The sequence below is a fragment of the Pongo pygmaeus genome, chromosome 1 (genome assembly GCF_028885625.2).
Source record: "Pongo pygmaeus isolate AG05252 chromosome 1, NHGRI_mPonPyg2-v2.0_pri, whole genome shotgun sequence".
Lineage (NCBI taxonomy): Eukaryota > Metazoa > Chordata > Mammalia > Primates > Hominidae > Pongo > Pongo pygmaeus.
In genome coordinates this window covers 45,456-73,312 of record NC_072373.2, presented here as the reverse complement: position 1 = coordinate 73,312, position 27,857 = coordinate 45,456, and the positions used below count along the sequence as shown (strand labels likewise).

Sequence of the window (27,857 nt, the reverse complement as noted above, 5' to 3'; positions counted from 1 at the left end):
GCCGTTGACTCAAATTGGAATTACAACACTGGCTTTCCTGGGTCTCCAGCTTGCAGACAGCAGATTTTGAAACCTCTTAGTCTCCATAATCCATAAGCCAATTTCTCATAAATCTTTTCATATATATATGTATATATTGTCTTGGTTCTCTTTATCTGGAAAACTCTAACTCTCACAATCACGCATACATTTATCATTCCTTATGGATATTCTTTTTGTTTTAGAGATGGGGTCTTGCTCTGTCACCTAGGTTGGAGTGCAGTGGCACAATCACAACTCATGGCAGCCTCAAGCTCCTGGGCTCAAGCAATCTTCCTGCCTCAGCCTCCTGAGTAGCAGCACACCTATAGCTCCAGCTGCTTCTAATCGGCCATCTTGGCCCCTCCCTCCTACAAAAAACTTTTAGAGGGAAGGGACAAAATTACTGATTAGAAGCAGCTGCAGTCTTCAGTGCTCACCAAGAAGAATGAAAATGGTAAGTGCATTCTATACCTTCAACTGAGGTATCCAGTTGATATTGGATGCTGGCTAGGCAGTGACCCATGGAGAGCAAGGAAAAGCAGGGTGGGGCGACAGCCCACCTGGGAGCTGCATGGAGCAAGGGGATCACCCACTCCCAGGCCAGGGAGGCGGTGAGGGATTGCACTACCCCACCCAGGAAATCACACTTTTCCCATGGATCTTTGCAACTCATAGATCAGGATGTAAAAAGTAAAGTAGAGGTTCCTCTTCAAAGATTTTCCTCCCCATTTAATTAGGAATAAATAGTAACTTCTCTTAGAAGCAAAATTTATTCAAAGACCTGTGCTAACATTCTTAAATATCTGCTAGCCATGGTAAAGAAATCAGTGTACTTTATGTCACAATTTAGCCTAAATATTTGCCCTAGCATGCTTATACTGGTCCAAGCAAGCATTAGGTCATAGCCTGTTCCTCTTCCTTATGTGAAGGTGTTTTTACCTTTCTCAGCATTCCACAAGTTACTTCCTCCTTCCTTTGTTCCCCTCTACTTTTGCCTCTTTAAAAAAGTTCTAAGTTGCTAGCCAATCGGAACAAATATAGGATGTGAGGTCCCGTTCCAGCCAATGGAAACCAGACACAGCAGTAGGGTGGATGCATCAGGTTATAAATGACCCTGTCTTCTTTGTTTGGTGTACTCTCATGGCAAAACTGCTGGCAAGCATACCTTTTCTGCAGTAAGTAAAAATGGCCTTGCTGAGTAAATTAAATTTATGTTTAAGTGCTATTTCTTTACAGCACTGGGGAACAAGCATTTCAAACAAGGAGATTCCCTCTTGAGCCTATGCCACCAGGGCCTTGGGTCCCAAGCACAGAGCTGTGCAGACCTGGTGGCCACTCCAGTCAGCAGCTGCTCGGGAAGGCACAGAGATGCAGGAGTTTTTGCATACTGAAGCTTGAAAATTCCTGTGAGGCAGGAGATCTGTCTGTTCCTGTAGGAAGGGGGCTGAAGCCAGGAACCCAAGAGGCATCTTTCAGTGGGCTCCAATCCCACAAAACCTTACCAGCTAAGACCCACTGGCTTAGAAATCCCCATGGGCCAGTGGCAGCAGACTGGAGACTGCCTGAGATGACCGAGTTCCTGGGGAAAGGGGCAGCCGCCATCTCTGCAGCTCCAGTTGGCTATTTTGCCCTCCTAATGCTGGGGAGACTGGGTGGTTTGGACTGGGAGGGATTCCCCACAGTGGAGCTCAGCAGCTACAGCAGGTTGTGGCCAGATTGCTTCTTTACATGGGATCCCGACCCATTCCTCCTTACTGGGTGAGGCCTCCCTGTGGGAATTTCAGCAACTCCAGCCAGGGTTTTATGGACAGAACTCTGATCTCCCTGGGATGCAGCCCCTTGGGGGAGGGGCAGCCACAGTCTCTGCAGTTCAGCTGACAGCCTTTCCTGCCTGCTGGCTTTGGAGAGTCTGGGCAGTCCAGATGAGGGGGGTTCTCCCCAACAGTGTACCAACTCCACCAAGGGGCAGCCAGACTACTTCTTCAAGCAGGTCTCCAATCCTATTCCTCCTGACTGAATGAGACCTCCCAACAGGGGTCGCCGGACACCTCCAGGAGCCTTTGGGCTTGAATCAGGTCAATGTTCCTCTGGGAAGGAGCAGGCTGCCACCTTTGCTCTCCTGACCTCATGATCCACCCACCTCGGCCTCCCAAAGTGCTGGGATTACAGGCGTGAGTCACCGCACCCAGCTCAAAATTTTTAAAGAAAAGAATTTCAAACTCAGAATTTCATATCCAGCCACACTAAGCTTTATAAGCAAAAAAGAAATAAGACCCTTTTCAGATGAGCAAATGCTGAGGGAATTCATCACCACCAGGCCTGCCTTACAGGAGCTCCTGAAGGAAGCACTAAATATGGAAAGGAAAAACTGTTACCAGCCACTACGAAAACACACTGAAGTACACAGACCAACAACACTATGAAGCAACTACATAAACAAATCTACAAAATAACCAGCTAGCATCATGATGACGGGAACAAATTCACAAAGAAAAACATTAACCTTAAATGTAAATGGGCTAAATGCTCCAATTAAAGGACACAAAATGGCAAACTGGATAGAGTCAAGACCCATCAGTATGCTATATTCAACAGACGCATCTCACATGCAGAGACACAAATTGGCTCAAAATAAAGGGATGGATGAAAATGTACCAAGCAAATGGAAAACAAAAAAGCAGGGTTTTTTTGTAGTTTCTGACAAAACAGACTTTAAACCATCAGAGATTAAAAACACAAAGAAGGGCATTACATAATGGTAAAGGGTTCAATTAAACAAGAGGAGTTAACTATCCTAAATATATATGCACCCAATGCTGGGGCGCCCAGATTCTTAAAACAACTTCTTGGAGACTTACAGAGAAACTTAGACTCCCCTACAATAATAGTGGGAGACTTTAATACCCCACTGAAAATATTAGACAGATTAAAGAGACAGAAAATTAACAAAAATATTCAGGACCTGAACTCAGATCTGAATCAAGTGGATCTTATAGATATCTACAAAACTCTCCACCCAAATTCAACAGAATATACGTTCTTCTCATCACCACAAAGAACTTACTATAGTTGAACATGTAATCTGAAGTAAAACACTCCTCAGCAAATGCAAAAAACTGAAATCATAAAAAACAGTTTCTCAGAACACAGTGCAATCAAATTAGAACTCAAGATTAAGAAACTCACTCAAAACCACACCACTACATAGAAATTGAAAAACCTGATCCTGAATGACTCCTGGGTAAATAATAAGGCAGAAATCAAGAAGTTCTTTGAAGCCAATGAGAACAAAGAGACAACATACCAGAATCTCTGGAATGCAGCAAAAGCAGTGTTAAGAGGAAAATTTATAGTACTAAATGCCCACATCAAAAAGCTAGAAAGAGCTCAAGTCAATACCCTAACATCACAAATAAAAAACTATCCCCAAAGCTAGCATAAGACAAGAAATAACCAAGATCAGAGTAGAAATAAAGGTGATAGAGACATCAAAAACCCTTCAAAAAATCAGCAAATCCAGGAGCTGTTTTTTTGGAAAAAAAAAAAGTAAAATAGATAGACTACTAGCTACATTAATACAGAAAAGAAGGAGAAGAATCAAATAGATACAATTAGAAACAATAAAGGGGATATCACCACTGACGCCATGGAAATATGAACAACCATCAGAAAATACTACAAACACCTCTATGCAAATAAACTAGAAAATCTAGAAGAAATGGATAAATTGCTGGATATATACACCCTCCCAAGACTGAACCAGGAAGAAGTTGAGTCCCTGAATAGACCAATAATGAGTTCTGAAATTGAGGCAGTAATAAATAGCCTACCAAAAAAAAAAAAAAAAAAAAAGCCCAGGATCAGAAGGATTATAGCTTAATTCTACCAGAGGTATAAAGAGGAGCTGGTAACATTTCTTCTGAAACTATTTCAAACAACTGAAAAGGAGGGACTCCTCCCTAACTCATTTTATGAGGAAAGCATCATCCTGTTACCAAGACCTGGCAGAAATACAACAACAACAAAAAAACAGAAATCAGGCCAGTATCCCTGATGAATATCAATCCAAAAATACTCAGTAAAATACTGGCAAACTGAATCCAGCATCACATCAAAAAGTTTATCCACCATGATCAAGTTGTCTTCATCCCCAGGATCCAAGGTTGGTTCAACCTATACAAATCAATGTATGTAATTCATCACATAAACAGAACTAAAGACAAAAACCACATGGTTGTCTCAATAGAAGCAGAAAAGATCTTTGATAAAATTCAACATCCTTCATGTTAAAAACTCTCAATAAACTAAGTATTGAAGAAAATACCTCAAAATAATAAGAGCCATAGATGACAAACCCACAGTCAATATCATACTTAATAGTCAAAAGGTGGAAGGAATCTCTTTAAAAACTGGCACAAGACAAGGATGTCCTCTCTCACTATTCCTATTCAACATAGTATTGGAAGTTTTGGCCAGGGCAGTCAGACAAGAGAAGGAAAGAAAAGTTATTCAAGTAGAAGACAGGAAGTCAAATTATCTTTGTTTGCAGGTGACATGATCATATATCTAGAAAACCCCATTGGCTCAGCCCAAAAGCTTGTTAAGCTCATAAGGAACTTTAGCAAAGTCTCAGGATACAAAGTCAGTGTGCAAAAATCACAAGCATTGCTATGTACCAAGAACAGACAAGCAGAGAGCCAAACCATGAATGAACTCCCATTTGCAATGCCCACAAACAAAATAAAATACCTAGGAATAAAGCTAACAGGGGAAGTGAAGGACCTCTTCAAGGAGAGCTACAAACCACTGCTCAAGGAAATCAGAGAGGACACAAACAAATGGGAAAACACTCCATGCTCATGGATAGGAAGAATCAATATTGTGAAAATGGCCATACTGCCCAAACTAATTTATAGATTCAATGCTCTTCCTATTAAATTGTTATTGACATTTTTCACAGAAATAAAAAAAATATTTTAAATTTCATATGGAACCAAAAAAAAGTCCTAATAGCCAAGACAATCCAAAGCAACAAGAGCAAAGCTGGAGGCATCAGGCTACCTGACTTCAAACTATACAAGAAGGCTATGGTAACCAAGACAGCATGGTACTGGTACAAAAATGACAAATAGATCAATGGAACAGAATAGAGAACTCAGAAATAAAACTGCACACCTACAACTATCTGATCTTTGATAAACCTGACAAAAACAAGCAATGAAGAAATAATTCTCTATTTAACAAATGGTACTGGGAAAACTGGTTAGCCCTATGCAGAAAACTGAAACTGGACCCCATCCTTACACTTTATACAAAAAATAACTCAAGATGGATTAAAGGCTTAAATGTAAAATCCAAAACTATAAAAACCCAGAAGAAAATCTAGGCAATACCATTCAGGACATAGACACGGGCAAAGCTTTTATGACAAAAATGCCAAAAGCCATTGCAACAAAAGTGAAAATTGACAAATTGGATCTAATTAAACTAAAAAGCTTCTGCACAGCAAAAACAAAACCAAACACAAACAAACTATCATCAGAGTGAACAGACAACCTCCAGAATGGGAGAAAAATTTTGCAATCTATTCATTTGACAAAGGTCTGATATCCAGAGTCTACAAGGAATAAAAACAAATTTGCAAGAACAAAAACAAACAGCCCCATTAAAAACATCATTGATCATTAGAGAAATGCAAATCAAAACTATAATGAAGGCTGGATGAAATGGTTCATGCCTGTGATCCCAGCATTTTTGGAGGCCAAGGCAAGCGGATCACTTGAGACTAGGCGTTCAAGACCAGCCTGGCTAACATGGTGAAACCCCATCTCTACTAACATTACAAAAATAGCCAGGCATGGTGGCACACACCTGTAGTCCTAGGTACTTGGGAGGCTGAGGCAGGAGAATTGCTTGAACTCAGGAGGCGAAGGTTGCAGTGAGCCAAGACCATACCACTGCACTCCAGCCTGGACAACAGAGCAAGACTCCATCTCAAAAAAAAAAAAAAAAAAAAAACTATAATGAGATACCATCTCATGCCAGTCAGAATGTCAATTATTAAAAAGTCAAGAAACAATAGTTACTGGCAAGGTTGCAGAGAAATCGGAATGCTTTTACACTGTTGGTTCAAATGTAAATGACTTCAACCATTGTGAAAGACAGTGTGGTGATTCCTCAAAGATCTAGAATCAGAAATACCATGTGACTCAGCAATCCTATTACTGGGCATATACCCACAGGAATATAAATCATTCTATGATAAACATAACATGCATGCATATGTTCATTGCAGCACTACTCACAACAGCTAAGACATCGAATCAACCCAAATGCCCATCAATGACAGATTGGATAAAGAAAATGTGGTACATATACAACATGGAATACTATGCAGCAATAAAATGGACTGAGATCATATCTTTTTGCAGGGAGATGCATGGAGCTGGGAACCATTATCCTCAGCAAACTAATGTAGGAACAGAAAACCCAACACCACATGTTCTCACTTATAATTGGGAGATGAACTATGAGAACACACAGATGGGGCAGTGGGGGTGGGGTGGTGGGGGACAACACAGTGGGGCCTGTCAGGGGCCTATGGGGAGGGGGAGCATCAGGAAAAGTAGCTAATGCTTGTTAAGCTTAATACCTAGGTGATGGGTTGATCTGTGCAGCAAAATCAGCATGGCACACATTTACCTATATAACAAAGCTGCACACCCTGCACACGTACCCCTGAACTGAAAATAAAAGCGGAAGAAAAAACAAGTTTTTTTTGTAGAGATGGGATCTTCCTATATTGCCCAGGCTGGTTTCAAACTTCTGTGCTCAAATGATCCTCCTGCTTTGGCCTTCCAAAGTTCTGGGATTTCAGACATGAACCATTGCTCCTGACTCCCTATCAACTAATTCTTAACTTTAATTTATTTTTATTTTTTGTTTTCTTTTAGAGACAGGGTCTCATTCTGTCACCTAGGTTGGAGTGCAGTGGCATGATCATAGCTCATTGTGGTCTCAAACTCCTGGGCTCAAGCAGTCCTCCTGTCTTAGCTTCCTGAGTATCTGGGGCTACAGGTGTGCACTATCACGCCTGGCTAACTTTAATGTAGCATAGTCTTACTATGTTGCCCAGGCTGGTCTTGAACTCTTGGCCTCAGGCGATTCTCCCACCTCAGCTTTCCAAAGTGCTGGGATTACAGGTGTCAGCCACCACTGCCCAGCCTGATTCTTAACTTTATGCAGGACATCAAATCCTTAATCATACATAGTGCGTCAAATCAATTCAATTGTCATCGGAATGCATGCCACCTCCATATCATTTCTTAACAAGCAAGCTTCAAGAAACCAGCAATCTCTTCTTATCCTGGGCCCATTAATCATGGGCGCTTGGGAGTTCTAGCCTGAAATTATTTGGCATCTGGTTCTTTCTTCAGGTCTGGCTCACCTGATATCTCTAGTAATTTCCTTAACTAAAATATCCTGATGGACTAATGAGTATCTTCTCATAATTCCATACAACTGTGGTTTCATGTATGTGACATTCTTAATTGTTGGGTAGGCTGTGATACTGCTATGGCTGTCAAAAACTTTAATATAGTCAGCAACTTGTAGCTGAGCTTTAATTGCTGCTATGTACTAACATCATTAACCATAAGGTGTTATTTAGTCAATGCGACATGAGAATTTTTATATGTAAAATCTCACCCCATACATACACACAAAGACATGTACAGGTGAAATAAACTAAATGAAATAAATTAATAAATATATAAGTTTAATTCCCTAAGTCCATTTTCTTCTTCTTATTTTTTTTTTTAAATTTGTTAACTCCCTAAAGCAAGATAGTATCTATAAGCAAACTAGGCTGCAAGGCTTTTATGAAATTTGCTCATAATACACATAATTTAAATATTTTTCCCCCAATTTTTTCCTTAAAGCTTATTTAGCCTATTTCTCAATTAAAGACAACTTCAAAATATGTATTTTCCTCAAAGGATTCTAGCTTAACGGGCTAAGTTTTTTTTTTCTCCCAATTCCTATCATGCAGTTCTTCTGCCATTCTACCCCAAATTTGACATTGTTTTCAAAGATCTGACTTTGTTTTTAAACATAGCTTTATACAAAGCAATGCACTGAAAATGTCTAGATGGGCCCTTTGCAGCTCCATAAACACTTACACTTGGTTCCGATCTTTTTATTAACTTTAAATTACATATGCAAGTATCCAAATTGCAGTGAGAATTCTCTCTGGATCATAAAGGTATGGAAGAAACAGCCAGCAAGCACCTTATTACTCCTTGTTCAACTTACCGCCTCTTTGACCTCATTTCTTTGACTCTCTTCTTTTGTCTCCAGCCATTCTCAAATGTGCTAGGCTTGCTTCGCCTCAGAGCATTTGCACATGCCATTCTCTCTGCTTCAAATATTTTCCCCCTTGAATTCTGCATGGGGAATTTGCTCTTCATATTCTTTGGCTTTTCCCTCAAATACAACCTTCTCACTTACCAACCTTCTCTGACCAAATTATTTAAAACTGAATTCACAACAGTCTTTTTGGTCCCCTTTGCTTCCTTTATTTTCTTCCTAGCACTTTCCACTTTGACATACCATATATTTTGTTTACTGTCTGGTTCTCCCACTGAAACGCAGGCATCATGACAAGAGGGTTTTTCTCTGTGCCTTTTTTTTTTTCACTGTTCTAACATCACTGCTCAGAGGAGTGACTGTCACAGACAGGACACTCATTTAACACTTGAATGAATGAATGAATGAGACAGGATCTGGGGAACAAAGCAAGTTAGAAACACCACCCTACCTTACCTAGAGTAGCACTCCTATTTTCCCAGGGCTTATTATCTGTTTTCTCAATTTGCTCATATGTGGAATGAATGACAAACTAATACGTGCCCTTCACTCCAGAATCTCACAAATGAGCATGATTTTTTTTTTCTTCTGATCCAGGTGTTTTGGAATACACTTTACAGTGACGAAAAAACCTTTGTGAAGTGTCAGGGTGGAGAAGCAAATACAAACTCTTCACTAAGTGGCCCTCTTTTTGAATGTTAACAGGGTTTGGTCCCAGGGATTTCTGTGTTCAAAGCCTTTCAGGGCAAGGCAGTTTTCTGTGGAGTACACTGTCCTATATACCTAATGGGCTACTGGGTTTCAGCTGGACAAAGTCCTTATAGAGCCGTGATTCTCAAGAAGTAGGGGGAGATACTTTTATTTGTCATAACTAGAGTGGAGAGAGTGTGGTGTGCTACTGGAATTTAGTTGCTAGGGATGCTCAATATCCTACAATTAGGGTTCTATTTTTACCAAGTAAAAATATAGGTAGGCAAGGTAGCCAGATGAAAGACAGGGATTTCCAGTTAAATGTGAATCTTAGATGAACAACACTGTTACCTGAAACTGAAATTTAACTGTATTTTATCCATGACCCTGCCTCCTATAATGCACAGGACAGCCTCCTTCCCTCTCAACAAAGAATTATCCAGGCCCAAAATGTCAAGAGTGGAGGTTGAGAAACCCTGCCATATAGCAGTGGTTCTCAAGCCCTAGTTTGTACCACAATTACCTTCAGGGTTGGTAAGGCCGATTATTGGGCGCACCCTCAGAGTTTCTTATTCAGTAGGCCTGTAGTGGGGTCCCAAGATTTGCATTTCCATCAATTTCCCAGGTGAAGCTGCTGTTAGATTGGTGGCACATTTGAGAACCACTACCCTAGAAAGTCCCCATGCTCTCCTGATTAGGAAGGAGCGAGGAAGGTTTCCAAGGTAGGACAGAGGTGGAAGGGTAAGGGAGAGTGGCGGGAAGAGCTGGCCCGCTGGGGTGGGTTATTTCGGCTGTTCTGGCCTCGCAGGCGTTTTTTGGGATCCCTCTAGGCGCCGCGGAGGTCCCGGAGTCTCGATGGTCGCTGGGGCCGGGGCGTGGCCTGGCCCGGGGGCGTGGCATGGAAGGCCGGCCGAGGTGCAGCGAGCGCTCTCGTGCCGGACGTTGCGCGGCCGCGACGCCCGACGCCAACGCAGGCGCAGCGCTCCGGTTCGGCGCGGCTCATGGTCCGGTTCGGGCTCGCGAGTCTGCGTCTGGGGTAGGGCAGGTAGGCATCATTGTGCTCGCGCTGCAGGCAGGGCTTCGCTTGAGTACAGGAGCGGTTGGCCTTGATGTTGCGTTTTCTCAACGGCGGCGTCCAAGGAGTCGGTCCTCATTGCTGCGCGCCGACGGTGGGCTGCCGGGACCAGGACAGGAACAATGGGATTCCGAGGGCCGCAAGGGGGCGCTCCTTCTGCGGGTTGGAGTGCGAGGCTGAGGCCGGGCCGGCTGAGCGGAGGCGGAGCGGGGTGGGTGGGGACCAGGGCGGGGTCGGGCTAAAGAGGGATGGATTCAGGGCGGGGTGGGCGGGGCTCATGAGGCGGGCCGCCTGAGGCTGGCGGCCGGGCTGCGAATACGACGTCACATCCTGGGGCGGGTTGGCTCCCTGCCGGGGCGCGCTGAGGGCGGGTCGTTTTTATCTCCGTCTGTTAAAGCGGTCTGGGAAGCCGTTGAGGTTTCTGAGGGTCTTTGTTTGCCCTTCTTTCTCTTTTGCTATTGAGGTGAAGAGAAGGGTTCCTCTGTATCCCACAAAAGCCATTCTGAGCTGTTGGGTGAAGGGGTGGCCTGCCCTTCCACACCTGTGGGATATCTTGTCAGTTGCGAGGAGAGACTGAGAAAAGAAATAAGACACAGAGACAAAGTATAGAGAAACAACAGTGGGCCCAGGAGACCGTCACTCAGCATACCAAGGACTTGCACCAGCACCAGTCTCTTGAGTTCCCTCAGTTTTTATTGATTATTGTTTTCATTATCTCAGCAAGAGGAATGCGGTAGGAGAGCAGGGTGATGATAAGGAGGTCAGCAAAAAAACGTGAGCAAAAGAATCTATGTCATAAGTTCAAGGGGAGGTACTATGCCTGGATGTGCACATAGGCAACATTTATGTTTCTCTCTGCCCAAACATCTCAGTGGAATAAAGAATAACAGGGCAGTATTGCTGCCAGCGTGTTTCGCCTCCCGCCATAGGGCGGTTTTTCTCCTATCTCAGAATTGAACAAATGTACAATTGGGTTTTATACGGAGACATTCAGTTCCCAGGGGCAGGCGGGAGACAGTGGCCTTCCTCTATCTCAACTGCAAGAGGCTTTGCTCTTTTACTAATCCACCTCAGCACAGATGGGTGTCGGGCTGGGGGACGGACAGGTCTTTCTCTTCCCACGAGGCCATATTTCAGACTATCACATGGGGAGAAACCTTGGACAATACCCAGCTTTCCAGGGCAGAGGTCCCTACAGCTTTTCGTGGTGCATTGTTCCCCTGGTTTATTGAGACTAGAGAATGGCGATGACTTTTACCAAGCATACTGCTTGTAAACATTGTTAATAAGACGTGTCCTGCACAGCCCTGGATCCCTTAAACCTTGATTCCATACAACACATGTTTTTGTGAGCTCAAGATTGGAGCAAAGAGGTTGGGGCAAAGTTACAGATTAACGGCATCTCAGGGCAAAGCAATTGTTCAAGGTACACGTCAAAATGGAATTTCTTATGTCTCCTTTCTACGTAGACACAGTAACAGTCTGACTTCTCTTTCTTTTCCCTACAGTTAGGCACCTGGCTCAGCTTTGGGGTGTTTACATCTATAAAATGTCTTTTGAATAATTTTTATCTTGAATTAATTTCAGAATTTCAGAGTGTTGTAAAACAAGCAAAAATTCCCATGTACAGTTCGCCCAGATTTCCTAGGGGTTAACATCTTGTTTTACAGAACAGTCAACAAAACCAGGATATTAACACCTACAGGCCGTACTCAAATTTCTCTGCTCTTACCTATTTCTGTTTTGTAATTTAGGTTCCAAGACAGCATTTAGTTGTCCTGTCTTTCCATGGAGAAATTTACATTTTAAACAGCAGCTCTCCCACCTCCCAATCCCCTAGGACCCTTTAGAGTGGCCTGGGGAGCTCCAGGTCTCACACCAAGTTGCTTTTTCTTTGCCGAGTGCCTGGGCCAGTTTAGTTGAGAATGCCCAGTTGGACCTCTGGGCAGCCCGTGACCACCCTGTGTTCCTCCTCCCAGTGCTGCTAGGCTTAGTGAATGGCACCTCTGTGCACCAGAAATCTAGGAAATCTGTGCCTGAAATCTAGGAGGCTGCCACGATCAGCTTTCTCCCCTGCCCTACCCCCTCAACCAATTATCCAGACTTGATGGTTTTACATTTTAAGTCCTCCTTAGGTGTGTCCATTTCTCTCCATAGGCCCCACCCTTTTGCCGTAGCCTTTTTGTCCATCTCCCTGCATCTGTGTTGGGGCCTGCATACTCAGCTGTCCATACTGCACCCAGAATAAGCTTGTTAACATACACCCTTCATTCTGTTATGCTCTGCCTGTAATTTTTTTTTTAACTTCCCATTGCTCTTATAAAGACAGGCCTCCTTAATAGGGTCTTCAAGTCTCTGCAGGGCTGGTACAGCCTCTTGTACCCTCTCCCGCAGATTCCTTACTCTGGTCTGACTGCTTTGCTTCTCCTGTGCTGTGCCTTTTGCCTGGGGTGCTATTCCCTGCCTGCTGAGGGAATTGTTACTCTTTCTGCAGCTCTCCATTATTTTGTCTTTTCCTCAGGGAGATATTCTCTGACCTCCCTGACTAGATCAGTTTCTGTTTTACGGGTTCTGATAAACACCTCCTTTCCTTCTTAGCCCTGTCATAGTTACAATTTTATGCATATATGCCTGGCACCCAGTAGATACTTCAGATGTTTGCCAAACGAATGAAAAAGTGATAGTGTGGCTGCCTAACAGCCTCTATCTAGACATTATTCCCTTTGTGAGTTTGCTTGGTATGTAGGGGCACTGGCTATCCATGTCCCCTTCCTCTGTTGGTTGTCTCAGGCAGGGCAAGAAAGATGGAGGAGCCACATGTGAGGGGATGGAGGGCCTGGGTTGCACAGTCTACAGACTCCTGAAAGGTAGAATGGGTTTTTGCTAAGCTTCTTACGTATGTAAGACCTCTGACCTGGTTGAGTCCACTGTATTAGATTCTTCACTGACAGATATTTCCTATGCATGGTTTCAGAGACTCTTTTAGGAGTATATTTTAGTTAGGGTCAAGCATATATCAAGAGCTTCTGGTTCTTTTCTAAATAGTTGTCTCAAAGCCAAACAGTAAAGATGAAAATGAAAGTCTGCAGCAGGTTGAAATGGATGGGGTGCCCTGGAGTGTGGCCATTTGGCTCTGTGGCATGATTAATTTGGTTCAGCGAGTATTTATTGAGGGCCTGCTGCATGCCAGATGCCATGTTGCCTTCTGGGGATACAGAGGTGGGGTCGACCTGAAGATGGATTATTAATTTCAGTCTATTTTGGTGAAAGCTGTGATAAGAGGAAGACTTGATTGGAAGCTTGATGGATGAGAAAGACATTGCAGGGGATCCCATAGGCAGGGAATAACACCCCAAGCAAAAGACACAGCACACAAGAAGGAAGCAAAGCAGTCAGGCCAGAGTAGGGAACCTGAGAGAGACAGGATACAAGAAACTGGACCAGCCCTCAGGAGTGGTCTGAACCTAGAGGCAGAACTGGGTGGGGATAAGGCTGGGGACCAGGCTGTGAATGGCTTTGATTTTACTTCAGAGCTTGGTTGGATTGTGACCCAGAGCAAGTTCTTGGTAGGCTGTGAAAATGGGCTCATGCCCTAATGGCTGGAGGCTGTCAGTCTGGATGTTAGCAAGTGGATGGGGCCAGCCTGAGGCACAGTGGAGGAAAAGGTGGTAAACTGCTGAGAGGTGGAGCAACTGTGAAATGGTAACACAAGTCAGGCTTCTTGACCCAAACCTGGCTGGAGCTAGGGAAGAAGTCAGACTGTTTGAGTTTTATCAGTCATACTGACGCATCCTTAATCAAACATAATTTCTGCAGCAAAATGTATGGATATTTATAGTAACAGAATTAGACATTATGAAGAGCCTCAGGTCAGTCCAGGTTTTGCTTCCAAAGAGTTTGTTGCAAAGTTTTGAAAGAAAGTTCAGTTTTTAAACCATATTTGACTTTTGGAATTGCAGGTGAGGGGTTGTGGACCTGAAATTATAGTTAACACTTGGGAATCCGGGCTTGTTGTGTCTGCTTTACACACATTGACTCTTACTGTTTTCACAATGCAATGAGGGTAGGTACCATGATGATCCCATTTTAGATGTGAAAGACAAGGGCACCAGGAAGTCTCTTTGGTAAGTGACTTTCCAAAATCTCACAGCTCATCACTGGTGGCTCCACATTACACATTTTTCCTGGGCTACAGACTTGTGAAAGAGGGTGGGGAGATTGAGGGACTGAGGTCTTTCTTCTGCACCTTACACACCTGGCATCTGCCTGCAGCAAGCCTGCCTTAGTGCCAAGAAGGTCAGAGCAGAAGGGAAGCTGGAGCCCCACAGACATCACAATCACACACTTGGGCCATGAAGGCCCATGGGGACTCATGTCTGTGATTACTGGAGCTTATGATCTAATCAGGTGATGAGCTTTTCTTACAAGCCATAGAGGAATTTAAGTGTGATGTCATGTGGACCAGAGGTGATCAGAGGCCCTGTGTATGGATAAGTTGGGATGCAGGCTGGCTGGGCTTTGAAGAAATTCAGGTAAACAATTTTATAAGGATTTCATAAAGAGATTCTTTATAAGGGACACAGACTGTTACATGTGGAGATGACCTAATTTTCTTCTTTTAGCTGTGTGAGATGTGTGTGTTCTGGAACATCACAGATGAACATCTTTTGCTTGCGACTCCCTCATCACTGCAGAGCAGCATTCCCATCAGGCACTGACTGGGTCAGCTGGAGAGTGTTTGTTCAGGTGTTTCTTTGCAAGTGTCCCTGTGCCTGTGTGTGTTTGTGTGAGTGTGTAAAATATACATACCAAAATATATAAAATGCACAGGAACAGTTTAAAGAATAATGAACAACTCTGAATATCCTACTCAGTTTAAGAAATTGAACCTTATGAAAACTTTATTTTTTATTTCCATGTTTTGGGGGAATAGGTGGTATTTGGTTACATGATTTTTTTTGTTTTGTTTTGTTTTGTTTTTTTGAGACAGAGTCTCTCTGTCGCCCAGGCTGGAGTGCAGTTGTGCGATCTCGGCTCACTGCAAGCTCTGCCTCCTGGGTTCATGCCATTCTCCTGCCTCAGCCTCCCGAGTAGCTGGGACTACAGGCATCTGCCACCATGCCCAACTGATTTTGTATTTTTAGTAGAGATCTGTGTTAGCCAGGATGATCTAGCTCCTGACCTCATGATCCGCCCGCCTCTGCCTCCCAAAGTGCTGGGATTATAGGTGTGAGCCACCGCGCCCGGCCCAAAAGTTCTAATTTTTCTACATCCTTGCTGATACCATTTTCTGTTTTCTTGATAGTGGCCAGCGTAATGGGTGTAATGTGATATCTCATGGTTTTGATTTGTATTTCCCTTATGACTTTTAAAACTTTTCTTAGGTAGTTTAGTTTTTATTCCTATTTGTTGTATTTGGTTCTTTTTAAGTGTGCTTGACCTTTTTTTTTTCATTTCAGATTTTGTTTCTTGTTCATATTGTTTCTTACAATATATTAAACTATATATTTTGTATTCTATGGTAATTATGACATCTGTAGTCCATGGGTCTGATTATGCTGTCCGTTGTTTCTGCTGACTCCCATTCATGGTACTTTATTTCCTTGTTTACTTTTTTATTTCCTTGTTTATGACTTTTTTTTTCAGAATGTGAATTCATCTTTGGAACTGTTATCAGTGGAGCTCTTCAATGTTTTTGTTGGGGATATAGTCCTCCAGAGAGGTTTTATCTGTTTTCACTATTCCTGGGGAAGCACTGCTAATGAAGGGCACTTAGGGTTAAAATTTTTACTTGAGGTTATTGAGTCCATTAAGCAGTATCAATTGGCCTCATAAACCTTCATAGTTACAAGTTCTTAGGAGACACTCCGTCCTCGACTTTTATTCAGTGGTATGGTTAACTCAAGCATGTTTGTTTTCTGGCCTCTTCTTCAGAGTTGGGTTACTTTTCATTTATCCTTGTCTCTTGGGTGCAGCCCTTTGGTAGGCCCTTTGTGCAGGCCTATTTTCCTAGCCCTTTGTGCTGGCTTGCCTTTAGTTTCCTCTAGTTTTTATACTCCATGTAGTTCAGAATAGGAGGCTTAATGTCACCACAATTCATGAGAATGCCTCAGAGTGAAAGCTAGCTGAAGACTCCCTTGCTCCTTAGGGCTCCCAGATTGATTTTGCTTTTTGACCCAGTGAGATTCCATATTTTCTTGTCAGGTCAGTGCAGCACTTAAAATTTTATCCAGCTCTTTAAGTTTTCATCAGGAGAGATTTTTTGGGATCTGTGGTCTGCCATACTGCTGGAAATGGAATTTAGGCATCTCATTTGGTGGGTGTCTTTTCTACTTCCCCTTACTCCTGAGAGCCACCTTGAGGCAGGAGCGAGGGGCCCATAGGAGTGGAGGTCACTGATTGCAGGAGCTACATTTTCTCTTATCTTCTGTGTCTGCGGAACCCAGGCCAGGATCCACCCCACAGGACATGCCAGCCACTGTTACTGCCTGACCACAAAAGCTTGAGAATGAACCTACAGAGACTAGAAATTGGGTAGTTGGGGAGAGGAAGTAGAATAACATCAGGAGGATAATATACTTGTCATCCTTTCTGGAGGGCTAGGGGGGCATAGGAGGTGTGTTGGAGCAAGATTGATTGTATGTATGTGCATGCATAACACTTAGAATTGGCTGCAAAGGGGCGGATGGAGTCAGAATTTGCTGAGTTTGGTTTGCTTTTATGGGTTCGTAGGTAGACGATTCAGTGAACTTCCTGGCAGGCTGGCAGGGTAGAAGTTCATTGGTGAGGTTGGGCTTAAAAGCTTCCTGACATAGCATGGGGAGTCTGTGGGATTAGTCCTTTGGTAAGGGCTCTTGCCACACAACATTGAAGTTGTATTTTCAGGTTACCAGGACAACCAGTTGATGATGGGGTCATTTGGGCCATGGTTTGCATGTAGGGTACTAAACAACTCCTAACACCCTTTTTCCTGGCCACATAGCATTTTCACTTTATCGCTATGTGCCTTGTGGTTTGGGAGCTGTTGGTTGGCCCCTGAGAACAGCCCACTGAGCATCCATTCACCTCCTCCTGGTGGATAAAGGAGAAGAGGCTGGAGGCATTAGTGTTCCCCTGCTCTGTCCCTGTTATGGGAGGAAATGGACTCGAGGAGCTACTTTACTGAGTATTTTTGCATTCAAGGCCCTGGGTTCTATAGTCGAGTCTGAAGGATAGGGGCAAGTGACCCATTGGTGATACGTGCCTGGAATGGGCTCAGCTAGGCAATAGCAGAGGGGGCAGAGGCCTGGTGTGTCTAATATATTAGAGAAGACTAGGAAGCAGACCTGGAGAAGATTAGGAAGATGATGCTGAGGGTTTTATTTTAGCCTTTAGGAGAGGCCTTTGGATTCTCATAGAAAAAAAAAATTCTCAAGGCCTCTCCTGAGGGTTCTGGCCCAGCTCCTGTGTCTGCTGGATCCTGTAAGCAAGCACTGTGTGTATATATAATATGGATCAGACCCAGCTACTATGTAAGTGTTGTATATACAGTTGTGGTTAGGCTCAGCCTCCCTCTGAGTGTGCTTTGGTATACAGTGGAGATCAGACCCAGACCAGAGCAGATAGTATTCATGAAATGGTCTCACAAACAACAAAAGGAGACTGGTCTGTGAAGGGCATGCTCTGAGTAGCTGACAAAGGGGCCCTTGGCTCAGTTATCGAGAATTGGTCAGAAGCAGTGTGACTGAGCTGACTTCAGGGCCAAGTGGGGCTTCCTTTGGTGGGGGTGAGGTAGGAATTTAAATGAATTTTAGACAAGGCCACATTCACCTGAAGAGTGTTGGCACTTGTTCTTTGTATCTGGCACTGTTATAGAAGGGTTGCATATGCATATGTCAAGCAACCATGAATGCGATAGCTACAGATACAAAAGGACCTATGTGTGTTGCATTGATGGTGACTTGCATCACAAACATTGAAACTATTGGTGATGTAATTTTTCAAAATGGTCAACAAGTGTTGGTAAAGCTCTGATAAAAAGATCTTCATTTTCTCTACTATTAGGATGTTTACTATATTAAAATTGTGCAAAAGATGTTTTATATTTATATAAATCTGAGTTTGATTCTAAGCCCAAGTTAAATCATTGCACTTAGGTTTTGGCAGGACAGATGGAAGTTGTGAGGGTATGAGACAGGTGTGGTTCTGGGACTGACCCACACATTGTGGGACTGCTGTAACCCTTTCCACCCTTCTCCCATTGTGACAACTAACCTTCTCCCCCAACAAATTTTAAAGCACCCTCTGGGTGCTCTACTTCCTTCCTCCACTAACTGCCGCTGTTCTGGGTGCAGCAGGGAGACAGAGAAGGATATGACGCCAGGTGGGAGAGCTGTTGGAGATGTGCAGAGAGGGGTTGTTGGTCTATTCTTGTGGTTGTAAAAGTGGCCCAGAGTGAGTTGTCCAGGGAAATTAAAATGCATAGAAAGTTTAATATCTTAAAATGAGAAGTTAACTTGAATCAGCTGTCCAGGTGGCTTGCTAGCAGTCATCACCGTTTTGAAAATATTGGCATGGGGTCCCTGTGGTGCTGAGATATTTGCGTAGCTGGAATCCTTGTGGAAACTCCCATCACCATTGTGCACACGTGCAAATCCCCCTACTCCTATAATTAATTTCTGTGAGCTCTGGATAAACAGGGATGCCTCCTGACTTCTGTTTGTATTTCCCCCCAGTATTACTGCATTTTATCAGTGTATTGACAGGCTCAGGGCGACTGGTTTTCCATTAAATTATTCAAGCGTGACTGTCTAATCTCCTGGAAAACTAATTAGATGCCCTTGGACACTAACACTTTCCAAATCTGTTGTGATTTTGTTCTGCATCGCTCGGCAAGTCACTTCTTTCCATGCCTCAGTTTCCTCAGTGGTTAAATGGGGGTTATTACAACCTCAAGAAGATATGAAAGGAATGAAATGCATTGACATCGGTAAAAATGCTTAAAACAGTACTCTGCACTTAAGTGCTCACTTGCTAAAAGGGTTTCTAATGTCTTTACTCCAAAATATTTCAAACATACAAAAAATACAGAGAAAAATATATCAACATCCATGTCCCCACCTCCCAGATTTAACACATAGTAACACATTTTGCCATATTTGATTCAGATTTTTTTTAAATATGGAACTTACGAATTTGCATGTCATCTTTGTGGACAGGCTATGCTAATCTTCTCAGTATTGGTCCAATTTTAGTATATGTGCTGCCGAAGTGAGCACTCAGATTTTTTTTTGTTGTTGTTGTTGTTGAGATGGGGTTTCACTCTTGTTGCCCAGGCTGGAGTGTAATGGCGCGATCTCGGCTCACTGCAACCTCGCCTCCTGGGTTCCAGCGATTCTCCTGCCTCAGCCTTCTGAGTAGCTGGGATTACAGGCATGTGCCACCACGCCTGGCTAATTTTGTAGTTTTAGTAGACACAGGGTTTCTCCATGTTGGTGATGCTGGTCTCGAACTCCCGACCTTAGGTGATCCACCCACCTCGGCCTCCCAAAGTGGTGGGATTACAGGCGTGAGCCACCGCGCCTGGCCAGAGCACTCAGATTTTATAAAAAGAACTAACAGATCTGGTTGGCCTTCCTCTCCCCCCTCACCCCATCTCATCTTCCACTTCCTCACTCCAGTTTCCCTCCCTCCCCTGTGGGTACCCCTTCTGTAAAGAGCTAGCGTGTAGCCTTCCAGTTCTGGTTTTATACTCCTTCTCTGCCCATAGTATCCACTGAGAACACAGGGAATTTCTTGTGGGTATTTATAGTTATATAAGTGGTGTTCTACACTTTCTGTCTGCAGCTTTGTTTCATTAAGTGTTGTTTTCAGGATCTGTCTGCTGTCTAGGTAGTTCATTTTTTTAAACTTCTAATTAATATAGTTATATTCATTTCCCAGTTGGTAGTCTTTTAGGTTTTTCTGATGTTTAGCTATTATGGACAGTGCAGTGGGATGCTCTACTGGCATCTATTAGTAGAAGCCAGGGATGCTGTTAAACGTCCTAGAATGCAGTGGAAAGCCCCTTGCCACCCCACAAGGAAAGACTCATCTAGCCCCAAATGTCATCTACTTTAGAATGTATTTTGGTGTGAGTTGTGAGATGAAGGAGTTTGTTCTTTTCCCTCTGAATAACCAGTTGACCCAGACACTATTAAGGTAGTGAATCTTAAGTCAGATATATTTTTCCCTTAAATGGTAGAAAAGATCCTGTTGCCTTGCTTCTTAGGATACAATTTTTTTTTTAAATTGACTTTTCTTGTCTTACAGGTTCTTAGACTCTGTGAGCAAAGACAGCTTCGTCTTCCTGGTTCATCATGGCTTCAGCATCCAGGTAGGAGTGCCGTTTGATCACATATTTTAGTGAAGAATTTATTCCCCTATGCTTTTGGAAGGCCAAGTCCATGACATTTTTAGCTCTTGGCCTCACTATAACAGTTGGTGTCCAGGAAGAATAAAGGAAGAAGGGAGAGGAGATGGGAGAAGAATGGGGAAAATGGGAAAAGGCCGACGGTTGTGTGGTATGGGTGTGGTCATGTAGCACTAATGTTTACACTCGATAGAAAACCGTGACTTCACTTTCCTCATCTTTCAAGATAAAGACACCAGATGGTTACTCCTGGGGCCACCTCAGTCCCTGCAGGCTTTCTCATGCCTGGGGTTTGAACAGTCATGTGCAGAAGTTGTTTGAGAGTCTGGAGGTGAGCAGGAGCTTGGGCAGTCAAACCTGGTAGAGACCTTGAGCTTGCAGCCTTGGATCTGCCCCTGTGAACTGGGTGAGGACAGGTCAGGAAAGTGTGAAGATGGCTGCTGTCCCCTGAGAACCTTACTCCAAGGCCCATGAGAAGGGCTTTTAATTTCCTTCCCCTTCAAACTGGTCTCTTTTCCTGGCCCATGCAGAGCTTGGATGAGTGAATACCTCACCTCCCTGGAGGTCAGCATGGCAGCTGGCAGTCAATCTCCAGGAAGTGAGGTTGGAGGGAATTTCTTGCAGCCTGAACCCAAAGTCCATGGGCAGGTCTGCACTGATGTAGCCTCTGTGGTAAATCCTGCATCCTTCCTTTGGGATGGAGGGTCCTCACGTAGAGGTTGGGGCCTGCAAAGGGGCACAGGGAAGCTGCAGGGACCTCTGTGCCTACCCTCCCTGCTGAGTCCATTCTCATAGCCAGGGTGATGTGTTTACAGCCTAGATATGACTCCTCACTACCCTGTTCCATGGTTCACCCCCACCCCTGGGGTACCTATGGCAGCTGAACACTGGAAGTCCTGGCCAGGGCCTGTGGAGTCCTGTGGGGCCTGGTTCTCTCTGGCTCTGCTCTGCTCTCTTGTCCTCATTGCACCTGTAGCCTCGCTGATCTCCTTGCCGTTCTGCAGATGTCGAATCCCTTCAGTGTCCGGGCCGTGTGCCTGTGGTTCTTTCTGTCTGCCTGCGACAGCTTGTCTCCAGCTGTCTGCAGGGCTCTTTCTCTCGCCTCCTTCAGGTCTCCCACCCTGTGAGCCTTCTCTCACCATTCTGTCCAAAATAGCAGCCCTAGCTCTACCCCTTTGTTGCATTCTGTCCCTTATCTGGGATGGCATTCATTGCTACCTGACACCATCCTGCATAGCTACTTGTCTGTTGATTTGTTGTCTGACTCCTCCAGTTAGAACTAAAATACTGTGCAAGGTGGGAGTGGAGTTTACCCATCGCCAGCCCCTGGGCAGCACCTGCTCACTGTCTGTGCTCAAATGCAAGTACAGAGAGTCTCCCACTTAGCGTGGTTCAACGTAAGATGGTGTAAAAGCCAGATACATTCTGTAGAAACTGTACTTTCAGTACCCATACTGTCACTCTGTTTTTCACTTTCAGTCCAGTAGTCAATAAATTATATGAGCTATTTAATACTTTATTATAAAATAGGCTTTGTGTTAGATGACTTTTTTCCCAACTATAGGCTAATGTAAATGTTCTGAGCATGTTTAAGGTAGGCTAGGCTACACTACGATGTTTGGTAGGTTAGGTGTATTAAATGCATTTTTGACTTATGACATTTTTAACTCATGATGGGTTTATTGGGATGTAACCTGATTGTAAGTCGAGGAGCACCTATATCACTCACCATCCATTTGGTTCCTATGTCCACAGGGCCAGAGAGTATCAAGAGTTTCCATGTTTTCCAAATTGATTTGGCTTCTGAATTGCAGTTAGCATACAGTAGGATAGCCGCAAGGGAGCTATCTGAAAATCCAAATCTGTTCAGTTCTTGAATTTGGGTAGTGAGAGTTCAAGTAGGGAGGGTTTGAGAATTTGGGGAATGAGGGAAACTTCTATTTGTCAATAAGAAAGGGAAGGTATAGTAAGACAAATGTAATTGCAGAGCTCCTAGGGCCATTGAGTCTGAGGGGACAGGAGTGGGTGTCACTCCAGCTGACCAGGGCTCCCTGTTGCCAGTTTCTGTTACCTGGGGTGATGACAGCAGTGTCTGGATTCATCACTGAAGGGGATCCTCTGTTTTAGAGCACATCATTTAAGAAGGAAAGGAAGTAGGTAAGACCTCTTTATTCTGTCTCCCATTGTTAAAAAACTTCTGCACTGAAAAGCAAAATCTGTGGGCCAGGTGCCATGGCTTATGCCTGTAATCCCAGCACTTTTGGAGGCTGAGGCGGGTGGATCACGAGGTCAGGAGATCGAGACCATCCTCACTAACACGGTGAAACCCCATCTCTATTAAAAATATAAAAAAATTAGCTGGGCTTGTAGTCTGGCTTGTAGTCCCAGGTACTCGGGAGGCTGAGACAGGAGAATCACTTGAACCTGGGAGGCGGAGGTTACGGTGAGTTGAGATTGCGCCGCTGCACTCCAGCCTGGGTGACAGAGCGTGACTCCGTCTCAAAAAATAATAATAATAATAAACAGCAGAATCTGTGGGCCGGATGCCATGGCTTACGCCTGTAATCCCAGCACTTTGGGAGGCTGAGGTGGGTGGATCACGAGGTCAGGAGATCAAGACCATCCTAACACGGTGAAACCCCATCTCTACTAAAAGTAGAAAAAATTAGCCGGGCATGGTGGCACGCACCTGTAGTCCCAGCTACTCGGGATGCTGAGGCAAGAGAATCACTTGAACCCAGGAGGCGGAGGTTGCAATGCGCCACTGCACTCCAGCCTGGGTGACAGAGCATGACTCCATCTTAAAAAAAAAAAAAAAAATTATGATAATAAAAAGCAGAATCTGTGTTTAGCTGGAAAATTTACTTACTAAATGCTGTGCCTTGTGGTGCCAGATCTGTGAAGCCATTCAAGTGAAAGTGTTTTATAGTGGGAGCACCCTCCTCTTTTCTGCTGAAGCACTGGCTTTCTGGCATGGCCTCTTCCTGATTCTGTTTCCTGTCATAACAGAGATGTCATTGCTGGGAGAGGTATCCACTCAAAGGTGAAGTCTGCAAAGCTGCTTGAGGTTCTGAATGCTATGGAGGAGGAAGAGTCCAACAACAACAGGGAAGAGATTTTCATTGCACCTCCCGACAATGCTGCAGGGGAATTCACTGATGAGGACTCAGGTGATGAAGACAGCCAGCGAGGTGCTCATCTACCTGGCAGTGTGCTGCATGCTTCAGTCCTGTGTGAGGACTCTGGCACCGGGGAGGATAATGACGACCTGGAGCTGCAGCCGGCCAAGAAGAGGCAGAAAGCAGTTGTGAAACCTCAGCGCATTTGGACCAAACGAGATATTCGTCCAGACTTTGGCAGTTGGACGGCATCAGATCCTCATATTGAGGATCTGAAAAGCCAAGAGCTGAGTCCCGTGGGCCTTTTTGAGTTGTTTTTTGATGAAGGAACAATTAATTTCATTGTTAATGAAACCAATCGTTATGCTTGGCAGAAAAATGTCAATCTGAGTCTTACAGCTCAGGAATTGAAGTGTGTTTTGGGCATTTTGATTTTAAGTGGGTACATCTCTTATCCAAGGAGAAGGATGTTCTGGGAAACCTCTCCTGATTCACATCATCATCTTGTGGCTGATGCAATTAGAAGGGACAGATTTGAACTAATCTTCTCATACTTACATTTTGCAGATAACAACGAACTTGATGCAAGTGATAGGTTTGCCAAGGTCAGACCTCTCATCATCCGGATGAACTGCAATTTCCAGAAGCATGCACCCTTGGAAGAGTTCTACAGCTTTGGCGAGTCTATGTGTGAGTACTTTGGGCACCGGGGGTCCAAGCAGCTGCACAGGGGGAAGCCTGTGCGACTTGGCTACAAGATTTGGTGTGGGACAACCAGCAGAGGCTACTTGGTGTGGTTTGAGCCCTCACAGGGCACATTGTTTACCAAGCCAGACAGGAGCTTGGATTTAGGAGGCAGTATGGTAATAAAATTTGTGGATGCGCTTCAGGAGCGTGGTTTTCTGCCATATCATATATTTTTTGACAAGGTTTTCACAAGTGTTAAACTGATGTCCATTTTGAGGAAAAAGGGGGTGAAAGCCACAGGAACTGTTCGTGAGTACAGGACTGAGCGATGTCCCCTAAAAGACCCCAAAGAACTGAAAAAAATGAAGAGGGGTTCATTTGATTACAAAGTCGATGAGAGTGAGGAGATCATTGTGTGCCGCTGGCATGATAGCAGCGTGGTCAACATTTGCTCCAATGCTGTGGGCATAGAGCCAGTGAGGCTGACCAGTCGTCACTCTGGAGCAGCTAAAACGCGGACTCAGGTCCACCAGCCATCACTGGTGAAGCTGTATCAGGAGAAGGTGGGCGGTGTTGGTAGGATGGATCAGAATATTGCCAAGTACAAGGTGAAGATCCGAGGCATGAAGTGGTACTCAAGCTTTATTGGCTATGTCATTGATGCTGCCCTCAACAATGCATGGCAGCTGCATAGAATCTGCTGCCAAGATGCCCAGGTGGATCTCCTTGCCTTCCGGAGATACATTGCCTGTGTGTATCTGGAGAGCAATGCTGACACGACCTCTCAAGGGAGGCGAAGCAGGCGGTTGGAGACTGAGAGCCGCTTTGATATGATTGGACACTGGATTATCCATCAGGACAAGAGGACCAGGTGTGCCCTCTGCCACTCACAGACCAATACCCGGTGTGAGAAGTGCCAGAAGGGTGTCCATGCCAAGTGCTTCAGGGAGTACCACATCCGGTGACATCATGAGACATGCTTGTTTGGTTTATAATGAGATGTTTACAGTTAAATACAGATAGCAGTTGAGCACTTCTGTTTTGTGTTGGAAAAAAGACCTGAATTTCTGATGACTTGATTTTCTATTTTCTCCCTACCCACAATACAGTTATCTTTTTTATTGTATTCTATTATGCCTACATATGATATAAATTAATATTTATATTCATTTATATTTATATTTTTGAACTTATTTATTTAAAGTTATGGATCACTTTTTATTCAAATAAAAGTTGTGCTTTGGGGTATATTTGAATCCTAGCAAGAATAATCAAAGGAAAACTTGCAAGAACAGTAAGAAGACTACCATTGCATGCCATGGTTTATAATCTAAGATAGGCAATAGTGTATAAATATCATGTAAATGTGATGGATTTCTTAATCATATATGTATTTCATATTAATCCAAGGTTATCAAACTTTCGAGGGATAGATAATCTGCCTTGTATTTAGTCAGAGGGCTAGAGGTGCAGAGTTCATATTTTCTTGATGAAAATATTTTCCTAATACACATATATCCATGTGGGATTCATTTTTGTAAAATTATTTTTTTAATTTTTGTGGGTACATAGTAGGTGTGTATTTTTATGGGTTACATGAGATATTTTGATACAGACATGCAATGTGTAGAAATCACATCAGGGTAAATGGGGTATCCATCTTGTCAAACACTTGTCGTTTGTGTTTCAGACAATCCAATTATACTGTTATTTTAAAATGTACAATTAAATTATTTTTAACTATATTCACCCTGTTGTGCTAGCAAATACTAGGTCTTACTCATTCTATTTTTTCATACCCATTAACTATTCCCACACTCCCCCACCCCCTAACTACCCTTTCCAAGCTCTGGTAACCTTCTTTCCACTCTGTATGTCCATGAGTTCAGTTGTTTTCATTTTTAGCTCCCACAAATAAGTGAGAACATCTGAAGTTTGTCTGTCTTTCTTGGCTTATTTCACTTAACATAATGACCTCCAGTTCCATTCATGTTGTTGCAAATGACTGAATTTTTTTTTGTGGCTAAATATTAATAATACTTCATTGTGTATATGTACATTTTCTTTATCCATTCTTCTGTTGATGGACACTTAGGTTGCTCCCAAATCATGACTATTGAGAATAGTGCAGAAAATAAACATGAGTTCAGATCTTTCTTCAATATACTGATTTTTTTCTTTTGGGTGTATCTTAGGAATGGGATTCCTGAATCATATGGTAGCTCTATTTTTAGTTTTTGAGGAAGCTTCAAACTGTTCTCCATAGAGATTGTACTAATTTACATTCCCACCAACAGTGTTCAAGGGTTCCCTTTTCTCCACATCCTTGCCAGCATTTGTTATTGTCTGTCATTTGGATTACAGCCATTTCTGCCCGGATGAGATATCTCAATGTAGTTTTCACTTGCATTTTTCTGTTGATCAGTGATGTTGAGCACCTTTTTTATACCTGTTTGCCATTTGTACCTTTTGTTTTTGTTTTGAGATAGAGTTGCCTTGTCACCCAGGCTGGAATGCAGTGGTGTGCAATCTCGGCTCACTGCATCCTCTGTCTCCTGGGCTCAAGTGATTCTCCTGCCTCAGCCTCCCAAGTAGCTGGGATTAGAGGCACCCACCACCACACCCAGCTAATTTTTCTATTTTTAGTAGAGATGGTGTTTCACCATGTTGGCCAGGCTGGTCTTGAACTCTTGAGCTGAAGTGATTTGCCCACCTCAGCCTCCCAGTATACATCTTTTTTTTTCTTAATTATACTTTAAGTTCTGGGGTACATGTGCAGAATGTGCAGTTTTTGTTACATAGGTATACACGTGCCATGGTGGCTTGCTGCACCCATCAACCCGTCACCTATGTTAGGTATTTCCCCTAATGCTATCCCTCCCCTAGCCCCCCACCCCCCGACAGGTCCTAGTGTGAGGTTCACCTCCCTATGTCCATGTGTTCTCATTGTTCAACTCCCACTTATGAGTGAGAACTTGCAGTGTTTGGTTTTCTGTTCTTGTGACAGTTTGTTGAGAATGATGGTTTCCAGCTTCATCCATGTCCCTGCAAAGGACATGAACTCATCTTTTTTTATGGCTGCATAGTATTCCATGGTGTATATGTGCCACATTTTCTTTAGTCTATTATTGATGGGCATTTGGGTTGGTTCCAAGTCTTTGCTATTGTGAATAGTGCTGCAATAAACATATGTATGCATGTGTCTTTGTAGTAGAATGATTTATAATCTTTTGGGTATATGCCCAGTAATGGGATTGCTGGGTCAAATGGTATTTCTAGTTCTAGATTCTTAAGGAATCGCCACACTGTCTTCCACAATGGTTGAACTAATTTACACTCCCACCAACAGTGTAAAAGCGTCCCTATTTCTCCACATCCTCTCCAGCATCTGTTGTTTCCTGACTTGTTAATGATTGCCATTCTAACAGGCATGAGATGGTATCTCATTGTGGTTTTGATTTGCATTTATCTAATGACCAGTGATGATGAACATTTTTTCATATGTCTG

General features: G+C 43.6%; 1 protein-coding gene, 1 non-coding gene and 1 pseudogene across 4 annotated transcripts; 2 read left to right on the top strand and 1 right to left on the bottom strand.

The window, feature by feature from the left end:
* Nucleotides 1–9,437: 9,437 nt before the first annotated feature.
* PGBD2 (piggyBac transposable element derived 2) lies at nucleotides 9,438–26,094 on the top strand. Of its 3 annotated transcripts, none has more exons than XM_054448820.2 (3): nucleotides 9,438–10,123; nucleotides 20,444–20,507; nucleotides 24,230–26,094. In XM_054448820.2, the coding sequence occupies exons 1-3, from the start codon at nucleotides 9,977–9,979 to the stop codon at nucleotides 25,312–25,314; spliced, it is 1,296 nt and encodes a 431-aa protein (XP_054304795.1). In that variant the 5' UTR covers nucleotides 9,438–9,976; the 3' UTR covers nucleotides 25,315–26,094. The 3 variants fall into 3 exon arrangements, with proteins under 3 accessions (XP_054304795.1, XP_054304779.1, XP_063526561.1); XM_054448804.2 differs by having other exon boundaries at nucleotides 10,051–10,123; nucleotides 23,553–26,094; XM_063670491.1 differs by lacking the exons at nucleotides 9,438–10,123; nucleotides 20,444–20,507 and adding an exon at nucleotides 20,525–22,700 and having other exon boundaries at nucleotides 23,553–26,094.
* LOC129023309 (U6 spliceosomal RNA) lies at nucleotides 19,307–19,410 on the bottom strand. The gene has a single exon (XR_008496763.1). It is a non-coding gene; the product is annotated as a U6 spliceosomal RNA (small nuclear RNA).
* Nucleotides 20,445–27,857, top strand: part of LOC129012792 (large ribosomal subunit protein uL23-like) — a 32,586-nt pseudogene continuing 25,173 nt past the window's right edge.